Below are 23,586 nucleotides of genomic sequence, written 5' to 3'. Positions count from 1 at the left end.
CCTTTAACCTTCCTCATTTCCAGGCTCAAAAGATAGATTTATTTTCAATATTAAAATGTAGTTTATTTTTTTCAGCATGGATTAGATACAATGGGAGACATTATTTACTGTCCAAGATGTCAGAATGTTGTGGTCAAGGAGGAGGATTTAGGACATTGTTTGTCATGTTTGTTTACATTCTGTACAAAGTGCTTAGAGAAATGGCATCAGGTAAACTGGTCATGGTAAAAATGTGTTATTAGAAATAATTGAAAGATGTGTTATCAGAAATAATTGAAAAATGTATTATTAGAAATAATTGAAAAATGTATTATTAGAAATAATTGAAAAATGTATTATTAGAAATAATTGAAAAATATATAATTAGAAATAAATTGAAAAATGTATTATTAGAAATAATTGAAAAATCATCCGTCTTACTTTTGAGTTACTTTTGATTCATCATTATTTGTGGAACCAATTCTTGTGATTCCTGGTTTAAAATACACAAATTAAAATGTTTAATTTTTGTACAAATATTTTAGAGTCTTGTATGCAGAAAAATACATTTTTATATGCCCATTTACAGGGTTTTATAAGGATAAAATATGAGACACTGTTGTCCGTCTGTCTGTTATCAACATGTCAGACAACAATTAAAAAACACTTTAACCAATTTGCATGAAACTTTTATGAATTGTTTACATCTATCTAATACAGCGAAATCCCTCTAGATTTTTTATTCATTTTAGATTTTACATTTCCAAGTTATCTGACAATAATTTAATTTTGGACGTACACATCTTCTGATTGGCTAACTTTGTTTTGTTTACCAGCTCATAGACGTAATTTTATCATGTGACCTTGACGTCATCAAAAGTTTTTCATAGTTTCTCCGGTTTAAAATGTAATTTAGAATTAAATTATAAAAAATTACTGTAGTATTATTGTCTATTCCAAATAACATAAAAAATGTGATGCACACTCGTTACTCAGGTTATTCAGTGTGCACAACATTTTTGATGTTATTTCTTCATAGACAGAAACAATATTACAGTCATTCATTCCTTGAATAACTCAGAAATGCTTTGAGCAGTTTTCATGAAACTTTGTTGAATTGATAATATCTATTGACATAAGCTCCATTTTAATTTTTATACGACCGCAAAAATTTTAATTTTTTGGTCGTATATTGCTATCACGTTGGCGTCGTCGTCTGCGTCGTCGTCGTATTCCGAATACTTTTAGTTTTCGCACTCTAACTTTAGTAAAAGTGAATAGAAATCAATGAAATTTTAACACAAGGTTTATGACCACAAAAGGAAGGTTGGGATTGATTTTGAGAGTTTTGGTCCCAACATTTTAGGAATTAGGGGTCAAAAAGGGCCCAAATAAGCATTTTTTGGTTTTCGCACTATAACTTTAGTTTAAGTGAATAGAAATCTATGAAATTTTGACACAAGGTTTATGACCACAAAAGAGAGGTTGGGATTGATTTTGGGAGTTTTGGTTCCAACAGTTTAGGAATTAAGGGCCAAAAAAGGGCCCAAATAAGCATTATTCTTGGTTTTCGCACAATAACTTTAGTATAAGTAAATAGAAATCAATGAAATTTTAACACAAGGTTTATGACCACAAAAGGAAGGTTGGGATTGATTTTTGGAGTTGAGGTCACAACGGTTTATGAATTAAGGGCCAAAAAGGGGCCCAAATAAGCATTATTTTTGGTTTTTGCAGCATAACTTTAGTATAAGTAAATAGAAATCTATGAAATTTAAACACAAGGTTTATGACCATAAAAGGAAGGTTGGTTTTGATTTTGGGAGTTTTGGTCTTAACAGTTTAGGAATAAGGGGTCCAAAGGGTCCAAAATTGAACTTTGTGTGATTTCAACAAAAATTGAATAATTGGGGTTCTTTGATATGCCGAATCTAACTATGTATGTAGATTCTTAATTTTTGGTTCCGTTTTCAAATTGGTCTACATTAAGGTCCAAAGGGTCCAAAATTAAACTTAGTTTGATTTTAACAAAAATTGAATCCTTGGGGTTCTTTGATATGCTGAATTTAAAAATGTACTTAGATTTTTAATTATTTGCCTAGTTTTCAAGTTGGTCCAAATGGGGGTCCAAAATTAAACTTTGTTTGATTTCATCAAATATTGAATAAATGGGTTCTTTGATATGCCAAATCTAACTGTGTATGTAGATTCTTAATTTTTGGTCCAGTTTTCAAATTGGTCTATATTAAGGTCCAAAGGGTCCAAAATTAAACTAAGTTTGATTTTAACAAAAATTAAATTCTTGGGCTTATTTGATATGCTTTATCTAAATATGTACTTTGATTTTTGATTATGGGCCCAGTTTTCAAGTTGGTCCAAATCAGGATTCCATATCAAGTATTGTGCAATAGCAAGAAATTTTCAATTGCACAGTATTGCACAATAGCAAGAAATATCTAATTGCACAATATTGTGCAATAGCAATTAATTTTCAATTGGAGTTATCTTTCTTTGTATAGAATAGTAGTTGATAATATATGTTGGAAATTTACCAGACATGACTATGATGTCATTTTCTATTTTTATTTGCCAATAACTTTATGTAAATAACTTCATTGGAAATTTGCCAATATAAAATGTTGCTGATGAAGCTTTTTTATTTTTCCTTATCTTATCTAAAATGTTTTTAGATAATGTATGTTGGACATTTGCCAGACATGACTATGATGTCATTTTCTATTTTTATTTGCCAATAACTTTATGTAAATAACTTCATTGGAAATTTGCCAATATAAAATGTTGCTGATGAAGTTTTTTTTATTGTTTTATACAATAAACAATGTATATTCACTTTTACTACCAACCAATCTTTACCATTCAGTGATAACAAGCACTTTATTTTACATTTTAATATTTTATGATGTATTTAAAAGAGTAGTTATTGTTGCAAACTCCATTAGAAATTTGAATTGATATCAGTTTTGGAAAAAGGGAAACGGGGATGTGAAAAAAAAGGGGGGGGGGGTTTTAAATTTTTCTCATTTCAGATTTCATAAATAAAAAGAAAATTTCTTCAAACATTTTTTTGAGAGGATTAATATTAAACAGCATAGTGAATTGCTCAAAGGCAAAAAAAAACTTTTAAGTTCATTAGACCACATTCATTCTGTGTCAGAAACCTATGCTGTGTCAACTATTTAATTTTAGATTTAAAAAGTTTGAAGAAGAAATCTTTAATTGATTTGTAAAATCTTGACATTTGTTTTGTGTAAAAAAAACCCATGTAATGTCAAAAATTTGATCACAATCCAAATTCAGAGCTGTATCACGCTTGATTGTTTTGTCCATACTTGCCCCAACTGTTCAGGGTTCGACCTCTGCGGTCGTATAAAGCTGCGCCCTGCGGAGCACCTGGTTTAATTCTAGATTTTAAGTTTATGAGTTAAAGGGGGTATTTTCCAGTTTTAGAGCAATAACTCAAAAGTGCTTTGAGCAGTTTTGATGAAACCTTGGTGACTTCTTTAATTGTATTGAAATAACCTCTCTTTATTAATTTTTTTTATAAATTTCTGATATGACTAGGAGGAGTAATATAACTTTATTCTTGGAAAAATCAATGTGCTTAATGTGCTCAAAACATACATGTAGCTCTTTATAACAATGTACTTGAATTTTAGATATTAGACCATAATAGGTAAAGGTCCAATTTCAAAATTTTTCAGTTATTTGACTACATTCATTTTGTGTCACAAACCTATGCTGTGTCAAATATTCAGTCACAATCCAAATTCAGAGCTGATTTAAGCTTAAATATTGTGTCAACACTTGCTTAAGTGTTCAGGGTTCAACCCCTGCAAGCAAATTTGGTTTGCTGTCGCTCTCAGTGGCAGATCCAGAAATTATCAAAGTGGGGGCACACTGACTGCCTAAGAGGGGGCCCGCTCCAGTCATGCTTCAGAGATTCCCTATATAATCAACCATAATTTTAACTACAAAGTGGGGGGGCCTAAAAAAAACCTCTAAATCTGGCTCTGACTCTTAGAGCCTCTTGTTAAACATCATTTGAATACAAAATAAAAGACAAATTTTGGTTTGTTTTGTAACAAATTAATTTTCAGATAGTTACAGATTAGTTAGAGCTCAATTTTAATTATTATTACCTTTCAATGTGCAATTTTATTGCGTCATACTACTTCTGCAATCAGATGAGTAAAACTATGCAACCGTAACCTCAGTGAAATGTCAACTTTCGTTGGTGATTGACATGCCCTCGAATTAAACTTCAACTTTAACCAAGGTAAGACTTGTTTAATTTAACAATTATCAATAAAGCATTATTTTTTCCAGGGAGATACTTGTTTCTTTGAAAAGGAGGTGGAGGGAGATGAAGAGGGTAAAACTGGATCTACAGAGTCACAATATGTTGAGGAAAGCGAGGCTGAACGGAAAAGGTTGCAGAGGCAAAGAAGAGCGGAAATGAATTTAAGTTATCAACTTATTAGAGCCAGAACCAGACAATGTTGGAAATGTAAATCCCCTATTGAGAAAAATGGCGGGTAAATGCACTGTATATTGATAGCTAAATATAAGATAATTTTAAATTTGTTTCGTTTTTCAAAGGATTTGCTTTTATGCTATGGTGTATAGCCATCTTTGTGACGGACATCAAGCCAAATTTTTTTCCAGATTCCTGGTCTTATTGTGAAACTCCTATGTATATTTCTAATTAAATACATTAATTGAAACCTTTGAAAACCATTAGCGTTTGTGAAATTTCAACATATGTTATTGTAGATATATTTTTGTATCTAATTACAGTGAGTTGCTTATAGGTGTTACTGTAAAACTTTACCTATAGCTCAACCTGTGTTTAAACACAATAGGGACATTTAAATTGACCAGTTGGTATTGTTAGATTTAAATCTACCTTGATGCTACCTGTAAAAAATTTTATTCACCTAACCCAAAGTTTCAGCATGCTTTTTTCCTGAACTTTTTCTTACCTAGGATTATTCTATTAAAAAATTGATAGGGAAGAAAATAGTTTTGGTTTTCATTGTTTTAAATCCCTGATATATATAATTTATCTATTTTTTACCTAAAATATTAAATCAGTAAAAGATTAAATTAAATATGTATTACTATGTTTGAAAATTAAACTGTTTTTACACACTAAATGCTTCTTTAAAATTCTAACCCTTATATATAGTATTGTCCAGCTGCCAGTGAAACAAGAAATAGCTGTTCAGGTGTTTACAGTTTAAATTTTCAGATGGATATGTTGTTCATTTCTTCACATGTCCCTTCAAGATTCTCATTTTGGATTATTATTTGCAATGTTTGAAATCTTTTGGTGTCATTGTGCATACAATATTGGATTTATTTTATTTGAATTCACTTCTTAGATTTTTTATAGCAATTTTGCTTCTTAAAATGTGATGTGTTTTTTTCAAGATTTTATTGTCATGAAGGACATCAAGGAGGAAATAATTCATTCAAACTGTTTTGTGGGGCTTACATATGATGTTGTACATGTAAAATTCGAAAATAAGTTTGGAGTATACCTTGCTGTGTTTTTTCTTTGAAATCTATTATAATATTAGTGGGACTTTTGTGCATAAAATGCTGTGTTTGCTCAAGGAAATTCAAATTTTCATACGATGGGATTTAGTTATGTTAAAGATTAAAAAATTTCAAAACTGGAATTCAAGTAGGAGATATAGTGTGAGTTCATCCAACATGTTTCTGTGGCTTTAAATGTGATTTTAAAAACATTCATTATTAATTTGGGATCTATTACAAACTTAAGATGATTTACCATTTAAATGGGATCTTGAAAATGAAATAAAATGTTGAATTAATGCAGTGGATATAGTCTAATCTAGTGATAATGTGAAAAATGAAAGTAAAATATTCTAAAATATTCCTAACGTGGGGAAATGTTTTAAGTGAATGTGAAATTGGAAATAGTCATTATGAAATTCTGGATCAAATATTGTTTGATTTGGAAATTTATAATAGGAAATGAAATAAAATGTTTACTGTGGATATAGAAAAATCAAGTGATATATAGTAAAAATATAAATAAAATATTACAAAATATTTGTAAAGTGAGGATAACTATTTGGAATATAGTAATGGAAATGATAAAAAAAAATTACAAGATTCTGAATTATGTATAGATTCTGCACCTGTTAAATTAGGATGTATATCATGGGAAGTTAATCAGAATTTATACTATGGATTTAGAAAAAAATCTAGTGAAGTAGTGAAAAATGAATAAAATTGGGAATTATTTAAAAACTTTGGAATTCTGGATGAGATGTCAAATATCAGTGTAAAAAAATAAATGAAATTGTTTATTCAAATATGATTTTGATGTTTCATAAAGTGAGTGAAATATTACGACTGGATTATTTAGGGTATTAAACACTGCTAGTAGTGGCTATGCAAACATTAAGATGAAATGTTGTGCATTTTAGGCCATGCAATTTTAAATAAACTGCAAGAAAATAACATATATGATATAGTCATTCATGTTTGGCTTGATAACTCCTAATATTTTGAATGACAGTAAAATAAAAATCTCTCAATAGAATAATCCTAGGTAAGAAAAAGTTCAGGAAAAAAGCATGCTGAAACTTTGGGTTAGGTGAATAAAATTTTTTACAGGTAGCATCAAGGTAGATTTAAATCTAACAATACCAACTGGTCAATTTAAATGTCCCTATTGTATTGTCAATTTTAAAAACAGGTTGAGCTATAGGTAAAGTTTTACAGTAACACCTATAAGCAACTCACTGTAACAACTGTTTGACGATCAAAGAACATAGAAATCCCAGTGAAAAAGTGCATGTTTAATCCCCTACCGACGAAGTTGAAGGGGACTTTAGGTTTGCACTCTGTCTATCTGTCCATCCGTTAGTCCGGCAAATCAGTTTTCCACTCTCTTTTTTATTTCATGCTTGAAGATACTCGTATATTGATTTGATATTTGGTGTACTGTTTTATCATGACAAGTTGCAGATCAAGTTTTTCGAATTTTTTTCTGGTCTGATGATTTTGTGCAGAGTTATGGTCCTTTGACTTAGAAAATTCACTTAAGTAATCAGTTTTCAACACTTTATTTCATCATGCTTGAAGATGTTGTTTTGATATGTCTTATATAGTTTACACCATGACAAAATATAGATCAAGTAAGAATTTTATTCCAATACAATGAATTTTTAACCAGTAGAGGACTATGTATTGCCATGCAATACTCACAGAATTCTTGTTATTCCTGCGATTTTGTTCTTGAATTGTTTTTGTTATTCAATATGCAGTATTGCGCAATAGCAAGAATTCAATTGCACAATATTGCACAATAGAACAGTATTGCCCAATAGCAAGAAATCTTCAATTGCACACCATTGCGCAATAGCACAGTATCGCGCAATAGCACATTATTGCACAATAGCACAGTATTGTGCAATATCAAGAGATCTTCAATTGAAAATAAATACCAACCTTTTTTACCAAATTAATGGGATTAATTTGAAAGTCTTAACTTTTGGGGGTACTAACCTTGTATTACTATTTTGGAAATCACTTAAATAGTCAGTTTTCCTTAGATCAAGTTAGCATTTTGTTCCAGTACAATTATTTTTTAACTACAATACTCTCAGAATGCTTGTTTGTTCTAAAGGTCAGAAAAGAAGTGTGTTTGATACTAAAAAAAACTGTAGATGGACCTCATTTCCTTTTCAATTGCTAATATAAATGAAAACATGGTTTGTACTACTACAGTTTAATGTCCCTTAGGCCACGGTTTTTTAATTTGTTGGTTTACAGATTTTTCCAATGAGAATGTCAGGTTGGTCGGTTGGGAGAAAAAAAAAGAAAACAAAAATTCTATCAAGACAGAAAAATATGCAAAAAAAAATATTTCACCTTTCTAACAATATGTTTAGTATGCTATTTTGTAATCATTTCTTAAATTTTAGTTCAATAAAATGACATTGTCTAATTTATTCCATAGAGGGGGGTTGTGTCCATGGACAAAGAGGAAATCAAATCATTTCACAAACAAGAAAAAAAAAAACAGATCCGCATAGCTCTTTGTAAATTTCAATTAACTTGGTGAATAATGATCTTCAAGCATGAAAACTGATAAAGAAAAAAGTTTTAACATTCATGTCAAAAACGTAATAGACTCGTCCACTGGAAAAATGAGGATATCTGGTTCATCAATTGTCATTCACTCCCGTTTTTTTATATCCAATTGGACAAATTTTTTTTATTATCTAGGAAACAAAAAGTTCCAAAATGATTTGTTAATATTTAGTACTTTAACTTGACGTTTTCTACTTTTGGACAAGTCCATTTTCCATTTTTCTATGAGGTAATGCATCTTACGGAATGATGACAAATAAGGGAAATGAACTTATTGTGTAATCGAGTTTAAACATATGTTTTGTTCCGCAAAATAATTTGCTCAAACAACATTTCAATGTCAATTATGATTGATTTGTCTATTTTTAGATACATAAACATTAAGAATACAAATTATTTTTGAAGTTTTATTTTTTCACAACACAAAGTGTTATCAATTATGTTAGTGGTTAATGCATTTTATTTCATAAAAAAGAATTTTCTATTTATTTGTCAAGGATAATATATTTGAACCCCATATTTGTTAGGGTCAGCAGGATTTAAAAAGCATAAAATGTCAATTTTATTTTCATTCTGCAAATCGGAAAAGTAAGGTACGTGGATCCGTAAACCAACAAATTAAAAAAAACTGGCCTTATACAATAAATAAGATTTTTTAGTATTGTCAAATATCTAACTTATACCAAGAAATTGACTACTAAAACTGGAAAGCTAAAACCTTTTGGCTGGACATTCAGTCCTGCAAGTGTAGACATTCAGAATAGACATAAAAGAAAGATCACCATACATAGTGTTCAATTTATAATTTCTTATGGTCAGGTTGGGACATCATTTGTGTCTTATAGACAGTGCAACAATTTCAAACATCACTGTTTGTCAAATCTCAAAATGTGGAACTATGCATATGGCAGAACAGAGGGGTGCATTTCCATTTCTTGTTTAAATATTTAAACCTCTTGGGAAGCATCACGTTTTAAATCTGAAACTTCGACTGTTTAGAATGGAGAAAGATCATATTACACTTGATGCAGTAATAGAATCTATATATATGTCGTGTATATTTTATTATTTTGTACAGGTTATTACTTGTACAAAAACTTTGTACAAGTAATTACTTAATTACTTGTATGATGCCATCATACAGGTTATTACTTGTATAAATATAATTGTACAAGTAATAACCTGTACAAATTTTGTGGAGAAAAAGATAATAACTTGTACAACTCACTATCTTTCGTATTTTTATGCCCCACCTACGATAGTAGAGGGGCATTATGTTTTCTGGTCTGTGCCTCCGTTCGTCCGTCCGTCTGTCTGTGCCTCCGTTCGTCCGTCCGCTTCACGTTAAAGTTTTTGGTCAAGGTAGTTTTTGAAGAAGTTGAAGTCCAATTAACTTGAAACTTAGTACACTTGTTCCCCATGATATGATCTTTCTAATTTTATTGCCAAATTATAGTTTTGACCCCAATTTCATGGTCCACTGAACATAGAAAATGATAGTGCGAAGTTCAGGTTAAAGTTTTTGGTCAAGGTAGTTTTTGATGAAGTTAAAGTTACATCAACTTGAAACTTAGTACACATGTTCCCTATGATATGATCTTTCTAATTTTAATTCCAAATTAAAGTTTTGACCCCAATTTCACGGTCCACTGAACATAGAAAATGATAGTGCGAGTGGGGCATTCGTGTACTATGGACACATTCTTGTTTGAAATTTATATTGTGTTTGTTTTTCTGTTCTTATTTTCAAGTGTTTATCAGTATTATTTTTGAAATGTTAGAACTTTACAGATGAACGAAGGACGCAAAGTAATAACTTAAGCTAACGTGACACCTTGTGCACATTTAGCTAAACAGCTAGATGCCACGTAAATACAGACTTCTGGTGCAAAGTGACATGGTAGTTACAAGCAAAAATAAATTGGTACCCTTCATCCATTTATTTTCAAACATACATCATGGCAAAAAATTGCATACATAATATCATACATTGGAAATATCAGTCAAGCCTAATGGATTAAAAAACCTATTTGTTTGCACAAGACAAGGAAGCATGGCATCTTGAATTACACAATTTTTTGCATTTACATTTGCCTGTTTTACAGCCACCCTGACAGCTGCAGTGAACATGACCTTGGCCACCACTTAAAGAAAGCAATTGTACTGCTTTTCTGATGTTAACCTCTGTGTTCTCTGGTATGTCCAATATTGTCAATTCCTTTCTCTGAATCTTTTCAATTTGATTTTGACTCATGAAACCGATCATGATTCCAACTTGTGTACCTATTATATATCCATTTTCTGCAATATCAAGCACAACACCTTTGATATTTTTACAGTCCATCAGACCACGGTCTACTCTTTGTACTGGTATTATGACATTGTCTCCAATTTCTAAATCTTTCAATCTTTTTTTGGAAGAAGACAACATCCCATCGGCCTGTATTTGTTGGCCTGACAGCTCTGACCAAAGGAGTTTAAGTTCTGTATTTATATTAGCCGTAAATTCTCTTCCATTATCACTTTGCAGTATATGTTGAGCTCCCAAAAGTAGAAAAATGTCAGTGAGTTGTTAAGCCACTTCAGCTGCTCTTTTTGTCTTTAAAGGGCAAAGTACACTTAATTTGGTTAAGTGGTCCTGGTAGTGCACGATCCACTTGTATTCTCCATCTGGACATGACTGATAGTCAACAAGGTCTACTTGACAACGGGAGTTAAAGTTTGTAGAAGTGATAGGACGAACAACTAATTTTGTGGTTTCAGTATGTCTTTTCTTCAAAATACACTGTTCACACATCTGAATGAAAATTCTGATAATTTCTCCGTTGATATTGGCAAATTGTTTTTTTAACTCCTTAGTATGTCTTGTGAATGCTCCAACGGATAAAGTTCATCTACTGTACAATAGTAAAAAATTTCGTCACCTTTGTGTATGAGTTTTTCAATGCCTGCTACACTCAAAACATCATATTGCCTTAAGAAATATCTTTGAAGAGCAGCCTTTTTGGAACTTCATTTTGCTTCATTTACATTCCCAATAGTCTCTCTGTATATTTCACGTGTAAATATTGAATTATTAGAAGATTTATTGTCATCACACAATTTAATTATTTCATCATGAAATTTCTTTTCTATAATGTTTTCCATCTTAACACTTTAGTTTTGACTACTTAAATGAACAGTTTTGCTCATATATTTGATATATATTAAATGAACTCACATATTGAGAGTTTATACCTTTAGGCAAAGTTTTGAATTATATGTTAAAAGGGAAACGATTTGTTAGGCCAATGTAAAATAATGATTTGTACAAGACTTGAAGTTATTATCTTTTTCTCCACAAAATTTGTACAGGTTATTACTTGTACAATTACATGTATATCTATACAAGTAATAACCTGTATGATGGCATCATACAAGTGATTACTTGTATAAAAATTTTGTACAAGTAATAACCTGTACAAAATAATAACATGTACACAACATATATATCTATCATGACCAAGAACACTGAAAATACCGAAAATACCAATACATGAAATTGCATTGAGAATCATTTCTTTAAAATAAAAAGTGTACAGTGAAATTTCACGAAATAGAATAAGTATTAGATTATGATGTTATAAGTTTATCATGTATGCATTTTTTTCAGCTGCAACAAAGTGACATGTTCAAAGTGTTTTTCTGCCATGTGCTGGGCTTGTGGAAGAGATATAACCAAGGTCTCTTATGGACACTTTTCTGACAACCCAAAATGTGCAGAATTAATAACTGAGGATGTTATGCAGACTCCTTTTAGAGATCCAACTCCACAGGTAAGATAAAAGTAAAGTAGTTCAACTAGCTATTTAAATTGTTTTCTTTACTACAATGGAATTATAATATAAGTTACTGTATATCTAATAATATTGATTGTCTGATTGTTGGTGTTAAATGCCACTTTCAGCACTTTTGGTTGGAATGTGGCAGTCATTTTTTATACGAATGCAAACAAAATTTTGTGATCATATAATGGTATGATGTCGTTGTCTGCATAGTCTTTGTCGTCTGCATTGTCGTCGTCTTCGTCCGAAGACACATTTGGTTTCCGAACAATAACTGGAGTTAAATTGAATGGATCTCTATGAATTTTTTTTATGAACATTCAATACCACCAAAAGAAGGTTAGGATTGATTTTAGGGATGATAGTCTTAACTGTTTAGGAATTAGGGGCCCAAAAGGGGTGCAAAACACACATTTTTCTAGTTTCAGGATAATAACTTGTGTATAAGTATTTGGATTACTCTGAAATTGTACTACGATGTTTAATAAAACAAGTAGAAGGTTGGGTTTTATTTTGGGTGTTATGGTGCCAACAGTTGGTCCAAGGACACAGTTATCGTCCTTTGGTTTTCGTTGTCTACGAATATAGTCCCTAGTGTAAACAGTGTATAACTTGCATGTTTTATTTGATACACTTTCCCAATTTATTTCTTGATATTAAATGCATGAAATATTAAGTAGGGGGATGTATTTACATGCTAAAAAAATTTGGGTGCTGAATCTTTATGTTAATTAGTAGTGATTTGGTCCAGTTCAAAAAGGTCAAATTTTATCACGTCTGAGGCTGTCAAACTGAATTTTACACCCCCTTAACACAGAATTGTCAATATTTTGAGTTAGAGCTGGAAGAAGTTTCTATAATTTTGATATTATTTGTCTGACTGGTAGTACACTGCACTGTAAAAATCTTTTTGAGAAAGAGCAGGTTCGATTTTTATACGACCGCAAAAATTGAAAATTTTTTGGTCGTATATTGGTATGATGTTGGCGTCGTCGTCTTCGTCCGAATACTTTTAGGTTTCGCACTCTAACTTTAGTAAAAGTGAATAGAAATCTATGAAATTTTAACACAAGGTTTATAACCACAAAACGGCACAAAAGGAAGGTTGGGATTGATTTTGGGAGTTGAGGTCTGAACAGTTAAGGAATTAGGGGCCAAAAAGGGGCCCAAATAAGCATTATTCTTGGTTTTCGCACCATAACTTTAGTATAAGTAAATAGAAATCTATGAAATTTAAACACAAGGTTTATGACCACAAAAGGAAGGTTGGGTTTGATTTTGGGAGTTTTGGTCCCAACAGTTTAGGAATAAGGGGCCCAAAGGGTCTAAAATTGAACTTTGTTTGATTTCATCAAAAATTGAATAATTGGGGTTCTTTGATATGCCGAATTTAACTGTGTATGTAGATTCTTAAGTTTTGGTCCCGTTTTCAAATTGGTCTTTGATATGCTGAATATAAGAATGTACTTAGATTTTTGATTATTGGTCCAGTTTTCAAGTTGGTCCAAATCGGGGTCCAAATTAAACTTTGTTTGATTTCATCAAAAATTGAATAATTGGGGTTCTTTGATATGCCAAATCTAACTGTGTATGTAGATTCTTAATTTTTGGTCCCGTTTTCAAATTGGTCTACATTAAAGTCCAAAGGGTCCAAAATTAAACTAAGTTTGATTTTAACAAAAAATGAATTCTTGGGCTTTTTTGATATGCTGAATCTAAACATGTACTTAGATTTTTGATTATGGACCCAGTTTTCAAGTTGGTTCAAATCAGGATCCAAAATTATTATATTAAGTATTGTGCAATAGCAAGAAATTTTAAATTGCACAGTATTCAGCAATAGTAAGAAATCTTCAATTGGACAGTATTGTGCAATAGCAAGAAATTTTCAATTGCACAGTATTGCGCAATAGCAAGAAATCTTCAATTGCACAGTATTGTGCAATAGCAAATATTTTCAATTGCACAGTATTGCGCAATAGCAAGAAATATCTAATTGTACAATATTGTGCAGTAGCAAGAAATTTTCAATTGGAGTTATCTTTCTTTGTTCAGAATAGTAGTTGAATCAACTTAAATCATTGTTTTATACAATATACAATGTATATTCACTTTTACTACCAACCAATCTTTACCATTCAGTGATAACAAGCACTTTATTTTACATTTTAATATTTTATGATGTATTTAAAAGAGTAGTTATTGTTGCAAACTCCTTTAGAAATTTGAATTGATATCAGTTTTGGAAAAAGGGAAAGGGGGATGTGAAAAAAAAATGGGGGGGTTTAAATTTTTCTCATTTCAGATTTCATAAATAAAAAGAAAATTTCGTCAAACATTTTTTTGAGAGGATTAATATTCAACAGCATAGTGAAATGCTCAAAGGCAAAAAAGAATAATTTAAGTTCATTAGACCACATTCATTCTGTGTCAGAAACCTATGCTGTGTCAACTATTTAATTTTAGATTTAAATAAGTTTGAAAAAGAAATCTTTAATTGATTTGTAAAATCTTGACATTTGTTTTGTGTAAAAAACCCATATAATGTCAAAAATTTGATCACAATCCAAATTCAGAGCTGTATCACGCTTGAATGTTTTGTCCATACTTGCCCCAACTGTTCAGGGTTCTACCTCTGCGGTCGTATAAAGCTGCGCCCTGCAGAGCACCTGGTTTTAATTTGAATTTATTGTCTAAAAGAAATGCACTACGAAATAACTGTGTTCTCGGGCCTAAGAGATGGATTCCTGAAATCTAGATTTTGTACTTTGGCAACTTTCCTGAATGATTTACTGGTTTCAGTTTGTCAAACTCAATCAAAGTAAAGGATTTACATCTTTGGTTTCCAGAAATTCTGTTAAAATGTGCCATTTTGGCATTCTACGGCTGTAATAAGCATTTTAAAACAGTTTACATTTTATGCCTAAGAGGCATGCTGACTTTCTATCTGACAGCTTTTTTGTTTCTGATATTTGTGTTTCTATGCTTAAATCAAATTTAATTAACCTTTTGTGAACTCTGAATATAGAGAAAAGTAGAATATCACAGAAAAAAAGTGCAGCATATTTTGTATTAATGGCCCTGGTTAAACAGCCTAATTGATGTTTGTAAAATGTGAAGAGCTTTGTACATCAAATCTGTAGTCCATCACAAGTATTTCACTAAATCTGTAAAAAAAGCACTTTACTATATTCAGTACACCTTACTCCTTTCATAGGCTACCATTTTTCTTCTGTATGATAGTAAGTGGTCCAAATTTATGCCTATTGAGACTAAAACTAAATGCAAGTTTTCCATTGAAAAGTGAAAAAAATGGCCATCAGACCATATTGTCTTTCAAAAAATGTAAATACAAGAGTCCTTTTGCAATTAGACTTCTTGTATCATAACACCTAAGCATAGAAATGAGCAAAAAGTAACACATTTTCATTTCTGATAACTTCTGTGTGCATTTTTATATGTCAATATGGGCTACCGCCTAAATCGACTCTAAATAATTCTCAGTACTACATAGCCCAAGACCATTTTATACTCATATGGTATGCTTTTTGTAACTTTTCTATACATTTAAAGTACATTTAATATATATGAAAGAATAATTTAGGCTTAAAAAACTTCAAAAACTTCAAATTGGCTGAGAAAAATGCATATTTATATAAGGCTTCCCTGAATTGGAAAATCTCTATTTTCAGGCATAGGCTCATATAAATTTGACTTTGGAATAATTACAATACATCTGATAAATAAAATGAGTGTTCAGATGCTTTTAATACTTAATATATAATATTCAAGAGCATTTAAAAAATAAATTTTTGCAAAATTTCAAATTTTTAGGCCAAAATCTTGACAGTTGAAGATATTTAATTTATACGTCAAAAATAAACATCAAAATGTCAATACTAAAATGACCCTAGTTTCTCTAATATATGCCATATGGCCATGAAACTTGGCAAACTATCTCATAATTGCCTAAGCTTAGGTTATGCAAAGTTTTATAAAGATTGGTCAAGTCTTTCTGTCCTATTAGGTCCAAGGACACAGTTATCGTCCTTTGGTTTTCGTTGTCTACGAATATAGTCCCTTGTGTAAACAGTGTATAACTTGCATGTTTTATTTGATACACTTTCCCAATTTATTTCTTGATATTAAATGCATGAAATATTAAGTAGGGGGATGTATTTACATGTTAAAAAAATTTGGGTGCTGAATCTTTATGTTAAGTAGTGATTTGGTCCAGTTCAAAAAGGTCAAATTTTATCATGTCTGAAGCTGTCAAACTGAATTTTACACCCCCTTAACACAGAATTGTCAATATTTTGAGTTAGAGCTGGTAGAAGTTTCTATAATTTTGATATTATTTGTCTGACTGGTAGTACACTACACTGTAAAAATCTTTTTGAGAAAGAGCAGGTTCGATTTTTTTAATTTGAATTTATTGTCTAAAAGAAATGCACTACAAAATAACTGTGTTCTCGGGCCAGTTAAGGAATAAGGGGCCAAAAATAAGTATTTTTGTAGTTTCCAGACAATAACTTGTGTGTAAGTGTATGGATCTCTCTGACATTGTACCACAAGGTTCTATATCACAAACGGAAGGCTGGGATTGAGGTTAGGGGTAATTACCCCAAACATGCAGGAATTAGGGCCAAGAAAGGGCCAAAAACAAGCATTTATCTATTTTCTAGACAATAGTTGTGTTTAAGTGTATGGATCTCTCTGAAATTGTACTTCAAGGTTCCATACTACAAAAAAGAGGCTGAGATTGAGTTTGGGGGTAATTGCTCCAAGGGGGGATTTTTTTTTGGTGTTCATATTTTTTTTTTTAAATTTTTTCAAGTTTCAAATTTTTTAAATGTTTCATGAAGAAATCTCCAATTGCACAGTATTGCACAATAAATTTGTAAGATCTTTGACCATTTATTTTCTGTCAGAAAACCTGTTTTATGTGTCAAAAATTTGATCACAATCCAAATTCAGACAGTATCAAGCTTGAATATAATGTCAAAATTTGCCCCAACTGTTCAGGGTTCGACCTCTGCAGTCTAATCAGGCTGCGCTTTACGCAGCATTTTATTAAAAGGGGGCGGAGGAAGTGGGAGTTGCCAGTAGAAAACCTTAACCTTTGACAGGAAAACTGACAATCTAAATCAATGAAGATTAGAGTTGAACTACCATGTGTGGAGTTAGAATGCCATTTTTTGAAGGTTTATTACTAAATACCAATTTAGTTTAATTTGAGTGTTTATTTTAGAATTGAATGCTTCTTTTTGTAAATTTATTGGGGTGTAAAAGCGTTGACCAAAGTAAATTTTGTATGAAGCGCAGAAGCGCTTCATTCTAAAAATGTGCGCACGGTCAACGCTTTTACAACCCTATAAAGTTACAAAAAGAAGCATTCAATACTTATAATTACATTTTTTAGCTATGATCATGAAAATACGAATTTTATATATTTTTTTATTTAATTCACCTGTGCACTTTATTGTTGGACCACATGTTATCATGAATGAAAAGTTGTTTTGAGCATTGCAACTGCCTACAGAATAACACGTGATGTGCAGTTAGCCAATCAGAATAAAGTATTATAATGAAACATACATCCAATGTAATTATTTAATAATTCAAATAATTAACATTATGTAGAATTATACTGAATTTAATTTGTAAATACTTCTTCTTTTTTCTTTTTATCTATATAGAAAGTAAGAGAAATAGATGAGGCCATATTAGAAGGGGGGAAAGCTGCAGAACGGAATGTAAAAAGATGTCCTCGTTGTAGACAGAGAAATTTAAGAGAAAACAGAAACAATCATATAAAATGTTGGAACTGTAAAAATAGTTTTTGTTTTCTTTGTAATGAATTGATTAAACCACCATATACAAAACATTTCACGAATACCCTTTGTAAACAACATTCAAAGCACGATGTAGAAGAAATGCAGCCAAGAAAACCAAGGAAAAATGCTGATATGAATAGTTAATAGAAATAAAAAGTTTGGTTTAAAATGAATTAAATCAATACCAATAATCCAAATGACAATCAACAATGATCAAATTTTCTTGAAACAATGTATTGGTTTAAAATATGTCATTATTTTTTTCAAGAGGAATGCAATGTTTTAGAATAGAAAAAAAAACAGTAAAAAGTACATTTGTATTTAAATCAGCAATAAATATTTAGATAATTAGGAAAAGAGAAAAATATTTCTGAAGTTTACCGATGTTTTTAATAGCTTGACATTTCCTTGACCTAGTATAATCAGGTCTAATATTATTGTGGTAAGATACATGTATGGATGGCATACCTGGATGATATTTTGAATAGAAAATATAAGAACATCAAGTGTAAAAAAAAAAACAAAATTAAATATTGAATTATATGATTTTGAAATAAATGTAAATCTATTTTAATTACATATAATATTAATACATTTTTCTTTAATTGATATTTGCAGTATTCAAACATGTTGGGGCAATATTGCAACCTGCAATAATGTATTCAATCTAATTAAAATTAAATCTCTCACTCGCTCATTTCTTTATGCTTGGTCACTGCGTGGGCAAGCATAAAAAAAATGAGCGAGTGAGAGATTTAATTTTAATTAGATTGTAATGTATTAATTAACCAGGAGTTGTGTATGTGCCTTTATGTGTATGTTAAAGGTTAATATAATGACTACATTCATAGGGGAAAAAAGGAATTGCTATTACTTTTTATTGTATATAGCTAGTCTTGTCTGTCTAGAATAACCTAAACTCCTTTTAAAATAATATATCAAATTACAGTAGTAAAATAAAACGTGTTAAAATTCAACTCTTTTAAGAAATGTTTTTGTTATATTATTTAATTTATTTCTTGTTTTTAATTTTTTAAAAGCTACATTATGTGGTTTAATCCACATTTTTTAATATTAAGGTCATATGTGCAGATCTTACAAAATTTGTTATTGATATGGAATAACATATTTATATTTATTCAGCATTCAAGATATCCCAATTATATAATAAATTATAAAAGATACCTTATTTATTGTAATATTATGTTTACTGTGATTCTGTGATAATAATTTGTATTTACTTATGACATTGTTATATTTTTTAGTTTACCTCAACTGAGTCCTTAAATCATTTATCTATATTATATTTTTCATAATATGAATTTTTTAATAATTTTTATAAAAATCTTAAGATATATAATAAATTTCAGAAAACAGTTGCATTTAATTTTTATTATTATAGCATGTTATTTAGACATTGATGGTCATTGTAGTTACTATGTAACATGACCATGTGATCTTTTTTGGATATCTTTCTGTTGTTCATTAACAGTTGGAACACAAGAGCACACAAGGTCATCTTAAAATCTATGTTCCTTAAGCCATTTATACAAGGTTGTTGGATCTATGTTGTAACTGCTGTCCTTACCATGTTGAATGCAGCTAAACACAAGACTTACTTTAAATGAAAGTCGTCTTAAAAATACAGTTGAAGCAAGATGCGCAAAAAAGGTTTCTTGAAAAGTGCAATAGTGTTTGTAATAAAGCCATCAATTATAACCCATAGTTATAATCTTAGTATAAGTAGAATGTGGTAAGTGTGGTCCTTATTAGACAATTATTATATTGAGCAGAGGCGGATTTAGGAGGGGGCCCCTTTTCTTCGGAAAAAAATGGTTAATCATATAGATGAGCCCCACTGTTGAATGCAGCTATAAGTAGGTTTAAGCAATGAAAGTTGTCTTTAGAATGTCTTAACCAGTAGATGGAAGACATGGCTAAAAGGTGTCTTGAAAAGTGCTTACTGGTAAGTAGATATAGGAAGATGTGGTGTGAGTGCCAATGAGACAACTCTCCATACAAGTGTTTGTTTGTGACCACCCATTACAGCCTATGGTTCCAATCATTGTATTATATTGTTAAGCCATTGATATATGTGTAGAAAATCTTAAATGAGAACTGCTAAAGAGGTTTTAATGAAATTAAAGAGATATTTCTTGTAAATATAAACAAGAGGCTCTAAAGAGCCTGTGTCGCTCACCTTGGTCTATGTGCATATTAAACAAAGGACACACAAGGATTCATGACAAAATTGTGTTTTGATGTTGGTGCTGTGTTAGTAGATCTTACCTTACTGAACAATCTTGCTGCTTACAATAGTCTTTACCTATAATGAACTTGGTCCAGAAGTGACAGTGGAAAATATTTTGTAAAAATTAACAAAAATTTACATATAATATAACAACTGGACGACAACCAATTATCTATCCATATGATGAACTGGAGGGATGCATCATTGGAACACTCAACAGTTAACCACAATCCATACCTAGGGGTGGAGCTATAAAACACTATCATAAAATTACCACATAGGAAATATCACTACAAAGGCCAAAAAAAAGCATTAGGCTTTATACATCGGAATCAAAGTAAATGCGTTGGGCATATATAGTTTATCGCAAGACCAACGCTAGAATATGCTAGCATTGTCTGGGATCCACATCTCCAAAAACAATTAGAAATATTCCAAAAATTAGCTAGCAGACTCATTAGGCAAGGCATAATCACATCTTTATTAGAGGACATGAAACTATGTACACATTTACAGGAGAGGCAAAAAAAAAAAAAAACACCACGTCTACTCCTTTATCATAAAGTATAATCCACCAACTAATTGCTATTCCAATTCCAGAATACCTGATAACACCACCAAAAATGACGTGTCAGTTCCATAAAAAGACGATTTGTCAGATTAGGATCAAGTTCTGAACATAAAAATTATAGCTTCCTCGTAGAAACCACCACACACTGGAATGAACTACAGTCTAGCCAATCAAACATTGATAGCTTTGAGACATCGAGCTCATAGCACATATATATCCGTAAATCAGCACACGCATATTTTATCTACACTGGCAACTGTATTTGTATATGTTTATAACACTTGTACATATGATTTTAAAACAGCTCATTTTAAATGATACCACAACCTTATTTCAACATAATCGTATCGTGTGATGAGTCAATCGACTCTTTACAGATTATCCATGTGGGTTAAGATGTAGATAAATCAATTCTTATGAATCTGGAAAGCAGTTTCATTGAGCAGTTGGTAGACCTAGCAATAAAGCGATAAAAGATTTTTTGTGAAGCTGGTTGTTTTTGTTAGTTAGAGTAGAATGAAAGGTCTCTTTTCCTATCTTATTAAAATTCCAAACATAAATAGACCTGTATAATTCCTGATTTCAGTCTCATTCACACATATATGATTTTGTTGAAGTTTTTTTCTGTAGAAAACAACAACTATATTTGTCATACATGTTAGGAATGTGTCTAGCAACAGTTCGGGTTTTCAAATATCAAATTGGCAATGTTGCATGAATGTTCCACAGAGCCCATATGATATTGCTAAAAGTAAAACAAAACATTTCAAAGTTGAGAAACAGATAAAATTCAGAAGAGACGGAACTTAGAAAAATGCATCTGATGTAAACTCTCTTTGTCTTTGAATACGCTTGTGAGGTATTGTACAACTAATTAGAGCAACTTCAAATATAGAAGAATTGTAACAGGATTGTATATCTGGAATATCTATATGAAGAGACTAATTGTTGTAGCTTCTTAAAAGTGGAAATTTTGTGAAGTATTTAAACCGCCTGACAAAAGCATAAAATAAGTGACATTCAAAGGGAAGATTGGAATGAAGTTTATGAAATTGACAAATTAAAGGAAACGTAAATATAAAAAATTCTAGGAAAAACTCGAAAAGATCACAAATTGTCATTTTTGCAGGCCTAGTAGATTGGGAGCCGGACCAGTAGATTCTTCAGTCCACTGGTCCGGCTGGCCAGTACAAAAAAAAGCTTAACTTCGAACCCTGTTTAGGAAATAAATGTGTTCACAACCTTGATAGTTTCTCTGTCGTAGTGTTATCTATCTCTATTGAATAAATCATACTGGAAAAGAGTAAATCCGAGATTTTTTGTATGCAAGTTACAGATGAATATTATTCTGACACAACAGTGCTGTCCAGTTTCATTCCTCAATAACAATCTAATTAAAATATTGATTTCTGATTTCAACGGTTATACTACATATGCGTAGCGTATCAGAGATCAATATTTTAAATTTTAAATAGACCTCAATAACAACTTTTTCAAATTCAATATTGTTCATTTGTTGCTCGGCTTCGTCGGATGAAACTTCATTTTTTTTCTTCTTCAAATGCAACAAGTGAATGCACTGATACAAGGAGCGAGTTAATAGCTTCCGTTCAACGTTTTCAAGTGAAAACTAATATGACGCTGATTTCAACGGGTTGCCAAACATCCTTACTCGGAAAATTGTAAAACATTTAAAGCAGTGGCGGATCCAGAAATTTTCATAAGTGGGGGCCCGCTCCAGTGATTCCCTATATAAGAAACCAAATTTTTTCCCAAAAAGGGGGGCCGAGCCCTCTGCCCCCCTCCCCCCCCCCCCCCCCCCCGCTAAATCTGCCTCTGTAAAGAGGTCTTCCAAGTCTTAAAGAAAACTTCTCTGCAACGTTTTGTGTATTGTCTGTTCTCATCATTATGACATATATATATATATATATATATATATATATATATATATATATAACTTGTTCATAAGGATTTTAAATATGTTTTAAGTTTATGTATTTTGGTTCATAGTATATCAGACTTTAGTGAGTACATTTTACAGAAAAGTAATGAGACACTGTAGCTTGCATTGTAGTCAAGTCTTGCTTGTGGTAAAGCATACCTTTCAGAGACTAACTTGTAAATATAAAAGAAAAGTGACACTGCAAAGTTCCTTTCTCAAGTAGCACTGTTTCGCCCAATGGTTTTGTAATATATCTACATAAAAAATCACCTGTGTCCTAAAATATGTCATTTCTCCCTACTTTAAAGAACTTGTTATTGACTGTAATTAATCCGGAATCGTGAACAGCGATGGGTTTTCCAAACAATATTTGTTAGAGTTCAGTCTCTCTAAATAAAGCCTCCTACTAGACAGAAGCAGCCAAAACTACATGACCAATCCGTGAAAGAAGTAATATATCTAGATATCTTAGACTGGAGAGCTTAGCTATATAGACTACTATATGTGTTATAGTAGTCTAATTAAGGAGAGAGGTTATAAGCGGCTACAGGTTGAACAATTTTATTATCATTTTAATATAAAAATTCTTTCTTTCCTTAAACTCTTTTAACTCAGTTATAAATAGTGATTGTTTTTGACTTGTCGCAAAAAAAAAAACAGATCGTTCTTTGAAAAATAAAATTTGTCCGAAAAAAATCCATAGCCCCCCCCCCCCCCCCCCCCCCGAAAATCAAATGGTTGCTGCCTAAGGTGACGGTAAAAAAAAAAAAATATGGAGTTCAAAGGAAAATTTAACTTTCCCGCCGAATTTACTTATACAATCGGAATCCATCTGTAGTTATCATTATCTGAAGTAAAATTATCTTCAAAGTGTTAAATCATAATTTTTATAACATTATGTATCTATATTGATAAATATTTCAATCTAAATAGTAAATATATTTGAATCTAGCTGAAAATATGTTAAAATTATCATTTAGAGCTCTTGTTTAGGTTAGAGACTACGCTTCATGTTGCCATGTGACCGT

General features: G+C 31.1%; 1 protein-coding gene across 2 annotated transcripts in view; it reads left to right on the top strand.

The window, feature by feature from the left end:
- LOC143083975 (E3 ubiquitin-protein ligase RNF14-like) overlaps positions 1-19,171 on the top strand; it is a 31,684-nt gene extending 12,513 nt beyond the window's left edge. For both annotated transcript variants that reach the window (XM_076260398.1, XM_076260392.1), the window contains exons 8-11: positions 76-210; positions 4,327-4,535; positions 11,786-11,948; positions 17,657-19,171. In XM_076260398.1, the coding sequence (XP_076116513.1) occupies positions 76-210; positions 4,327-4,535; positions 11,786-11,948; positions 17,657-17,938 (789 nt within the window). In that variant the 3' untranslated portion in view covers positions 17,939-19,171. The remainder of the gene's footprint in view (positions 1-75; positions 211-4,326; positions 4,536-11,785; positions 11,949-17,656) is intronic.
- Positions 19,172-23,586: the final 4,415 nt, after the last annotated feature.

This window comes from Mytilus galloprovincialis, chromosome 1 (genome assembly GCF_965363235.1).
Source record: "Mytilus galloprovincialis chromosome 1, xbMytGall1.hap1.1, whole genome shotgun sequence".
Taxonomy (NCBI): Eukaryota; Metazoa; Mollusca; class Bivalvia; order Mytilida; family Mytilidae; genus Mytilus; species Mytilus galloprovincialis.
This window is presented reverse-complemented; position numbering and strand designations above follow the sequence as displayed.